Raw genomic sequence first — 3,823 nt, 5'->3', positions numbered from 1 at the left:
GTCAGGCAGCATCCGAGGAGCAGGAAAATCAATGTTTCGGGCAAAAGCTCTTCATCAGGAATGAAGGCAAGGAGCCTCCAGGGTGGAAAGATAAATGGGAGGGTGGTGGGGCTGGAGAGAAGGTAGCAAAGAGTATAATAGGTGGATGGGGGTGGGGATGGAGGTGATAGGTCAGAGAGTGGAGTGGATAGGTAGGAAGGAAGATTGGCAGGTAGTACATGGTTGAAGAGCTTCAGGGCAGAGGAGATGACCTAGGGGTTGCAGTGAGAGAGAGACTCACTGAGATTTTTGTGGAGAGAGGAGGAGAACTTCTTCAAGAACTTCTTGCAAGAGGCTTCACAGTAAGGTTAAAATCAACTAGGCAAAAGTGAGGAGTGCAGATGCTGGAAACCAGAGTCTAGATCAGAGAGGTGCTGGAAAAACACAGCAGGTCAGGGAGCATCCAAGGAGCAGGAAAATCGACGTTTCGGGCAAAAGCCTTCATCAGGAATGAAGGCAGGAAGTCTCCAGGGTGGGGAGATAAATGGGAGGTGGGGAAGGGTGGGGGAGAAGATTGGGGAGAAGGTAGTCATCAATATCTCAAGGGGAAATTAGGGATGGGCAATAAATGCTGGAATAAATAAATAAATGAAAAAAAAAGCAGGAGATGTGAGAGTTTCAGTGTAAACTTGGTTTGAGAAAATATTGCTGTCATGGATGAGAATGGAGAGCCAGGATTTGAAGCTCACTAAGATGTTGTTACACTGTGGAGACCAAAGAAAGGAGACTGAGTCCTTGAAAGACATGAAGAAATTATAGCTTATGGAATCCAAATAATTAAAGGGTTTTGTCCATGACCATCTCTAAAACTCCAGCAAATGTATTTCATTGGCTATAAAAGGCTTTTGGAGCTCCTGGGTTAGTGATAAGCGTTGTACTAAAGGATTGGAGTTGGTGTAGGTTGTGAATGCAATGTTGAGCTGCCACCAAACAAGTGGATAGATTTGAGTAACACAGGGTGGTGGAAGAATCCAATGTTCTTCACTCCACCTGGGATAACAGCTTTCCCCTTTCTCTCTTTCTCCCTCTTGAGATGGTCCTCAAAACCTAACTGTTTCACCAAAGACGTTGGCCACCTTTCCTAATTGGTGATTTTGTGTGGTTGGCACTGAGCAGATTTACACAGCTATTGCTGGGACTGGAGGGTTTGAGCTATAGGCAGAGGCCGAATAGGCTGTGGCTTTTTTCGCTGGAGCATTGGAGGCTAAGGGCTGACCTTATAGAGGTTTATAAAATCAAGAGGGTCATAAATGAAGTGAGTAGCAAAGGTCACTTCCACAGAGTAGGGGAGTCCTAAATTGGAGGGCATAGTTTTAAGGTGAGGGGGTAAGATTTACAAGGAATCTGAGAAGCAACGATTTCTCACAGAGGGTGATGTGTGTATGGAATGAGGTGACAGATGAAGTGGTAGAGGTGAGTACAAATGCAACATTTAAAGGACATTTGAACAGGTACATGGATAGGAAAGGTTCAGAGGGATATAGGCCAAATGGGATTAGTTCAATTTAGAAAATCTGGTCAGCATGGACAAGTTCGACCGAAGGGTTGAGAGTATGGTGCTGGAAAAGCACAGCAGGTCAGGCAGTATCTGAGGAGCAGGAGAATCGACATTTTGGGCAAAAGCCCTTAATCAGGAAGCCTTGATGGAAGGCATTTGCCCAAAACGTTGACTCTCCTACTCCTTGGATGCTGCCTGACCTGCTGTGCTTTTCCAGCACCACACTCCCATCTCTAATTTCCAGCATCCATAGTCCTCACTTTCGCCAAGTTGAACCGAAGGGTCTGCTTCCATGCTGCATGATCATATGACTCTATAGCTGTCAAGCATTGTCCAGTTGCACTCCTGTGAAGTACTCAGTGTTCTTATTTGCAAATTAAAAGTGCGACATCAACTCCAGTCATTACTGCTGTAAAGAAGAAGCAAAGGCCAAGCCTTACATGAATGTCTGAGTTAATGTAAAATCAGTCTGAAGTTGAGTTATCTGAAGGAATAAGAGGGAGCCATGGGGCAGAAAGATCAATCAATATTAACTGAGCCATTCAAACAGTATCACATCTTGGACTTAGTGAATAGCAGCAAAAACAAGCACTTGTATTTAACACAATAAACCTGCTGTGCTCACAGGAAGTAACGTGTGTCAATGAATAGCAAGGTGAGAGGGAGGTTGGGAGAGAAGATCAAAGCTACAAGCAGATGTTTTGATTTTGAGGAGTTTCAGTGGGACTGGGAGGTCATGGAATGGAACTGTGAGTCTTGTGCTGGGCCCCTTTGAATAGTCAAACACCAAAGTTAGCTTTTGAGGGAAAGGCTGTTTGCAAAGCATCCTATCCTCAGCAGATTGAGAACTGGAGACTGACTCTGGACTGAATGCTGCCATTTGCCTTTTGCAGGACCGCCTGGAATAGCAAGTGCAATCGGAGAAATATTGACCACTTTGTGGCCGGATGTAACATTTAAAGATGGCGTAGACCCAGTTGGTTTGGAACGTTTTGGCTCAGCGGAAGACGGTGTTTACACAAGTTATTTATGCCTTGTTGGAACCTGGTAAAGGGGTGATAGAGGTTGTCTTTTCAAATTGCATTAACTGCTGACATGGATTATTCAATCCCTTTATCCTCTTTCTCAGCGATTGTGTCATGTTATTCTAATGCAGTTAACTTCAGACAGATACAAAGGTCCAACCTTCCAGTTCTTAGAGATAATTCTCAGTCCGTTGAGGAGAATGAGTCACACTGAATAGAAGGGTTTCAAATTTATAGAATGAGACAGCACAAAAATCCAGTGACCCATTAGAATTGCTAATGTAGTGGTTATTTAGTCGACTAGTAATCTGGAGAGCTGGTCTGATGTTCTACCGCATCAGTTGGGCCATTTAAACTCTAAGATTAAATAAATGTGAGTTAAAAATCAAGTATTAATAAAGACAACTATCTGAATATTTTTATAAAAGCCATCAATTCACAGTCCTTAAAGAACGACACCTGCCCTCCTTACCCAGTCTGTCCTAGAGGTGTGACTCAAGGCTCACGTCAGTGTGGTTCATATTCTTCTGAAAGGACTGACAAGCCCCTCAGACAGAAGGGAACTGAGTGATTGACAATCAAAGCTTCTCTTTCCAGCAATGCCCAGAATTGAGGAACAAATAAAAAATATGTATGTGATGTTCCTTTCAAAGAGCCTGACCTCCTTGCTGAGTCTCAGAGGCCTTTAAATGATACCCTTTCAAATATGTGTCCAATTGCTTTCTGAAAATTAGTTCTGCATCGATCTACACCTGCCTTTCGAGCAGCACGTTTTGAATCCAAACGGGATGACATAATGTCCATTCCTCTGTCTGCTACTTCATTTGTCAATTACCTTTAATCTGTGTTCATCTACCTTCCTATCAATGAATCAATACCTCCTTTTACACCCTATCTCTATTGTATATTCTTTAAATATCTCCATTTAATCACCCATTAAACCTCTTTGCTTTCCTTTATTCATTTATGGGAGGTGGGCATCTCTAGCTGGGCCAACATTTATTGCCCATCCCTAATTGCCCTTGAGAAGATGGATGAGCCACCTTCTTGAACTGCTGCAGTCCACCTGCTGTCTATCATTAGGGAGGGAACTTCAGGATTTGATCCAGTGATAGTGAAGGAACAGTGATATATTTCCATGTTAGGATGGTGAGTGGCTTGGAGGATGGGTTCACCAGGTATCTGCTGCCTTTGTTCTACATGGAAGTGGTCATAGGTTTGAAAGGGGCAGACTGAGGATCTTTGGTGAATTTCTGCAGTG

At 43.5% G+C, this 3,823-nt stretch overlaps 1 protein-coding gene across 1 annotated transcript in view; it reads left to right on the top strand.

Moving 5' to 3' along the window:
- The window catches only part of LOC122555592 (lysozyme C-1-like), a 14,801-nt gene extending 11,253 nt beyond the window's left edge, over window positions 1-3,548 (top strand). Inside the window, exon 4 of the mRNA XM_043701625.1 lies at window positions 2,431-3,548. Within this exon, the coding sequence (XP_043557560.1) occupies window positions 2,431-2,497 (67 nt within the window). The 3' untranslated portion in view covers window positions 2,498-3,548. The remainder of the gene's footprint in view (window positions 1-2,430) is intronic.
- The last annotated feature ends 275 nt before the right edge of the window (window positions 3,549-3,823 follow it).

Source organism: Chiloscyllium plagiosum, chromosome 12, assembly GCF_004010195.1.
Source record: "Chiloscyllium plagiosum isolate BGI_BamShark_2017 chromosome 12, ASM401019v2, whole genome shotgun sequence".
Lineage (NCBI taxonomy): Eukaryota > Metazoa > Chordata > Chondrichthyes > Orectolobiformes > Hemiscylliidae > Chiloscyllium > Chiloscyllium plagiosum.
Note: the sequence above shows the minus strand (reverse complement) of the source record. Positions and strands in the feature narration are given on the sequence as shown.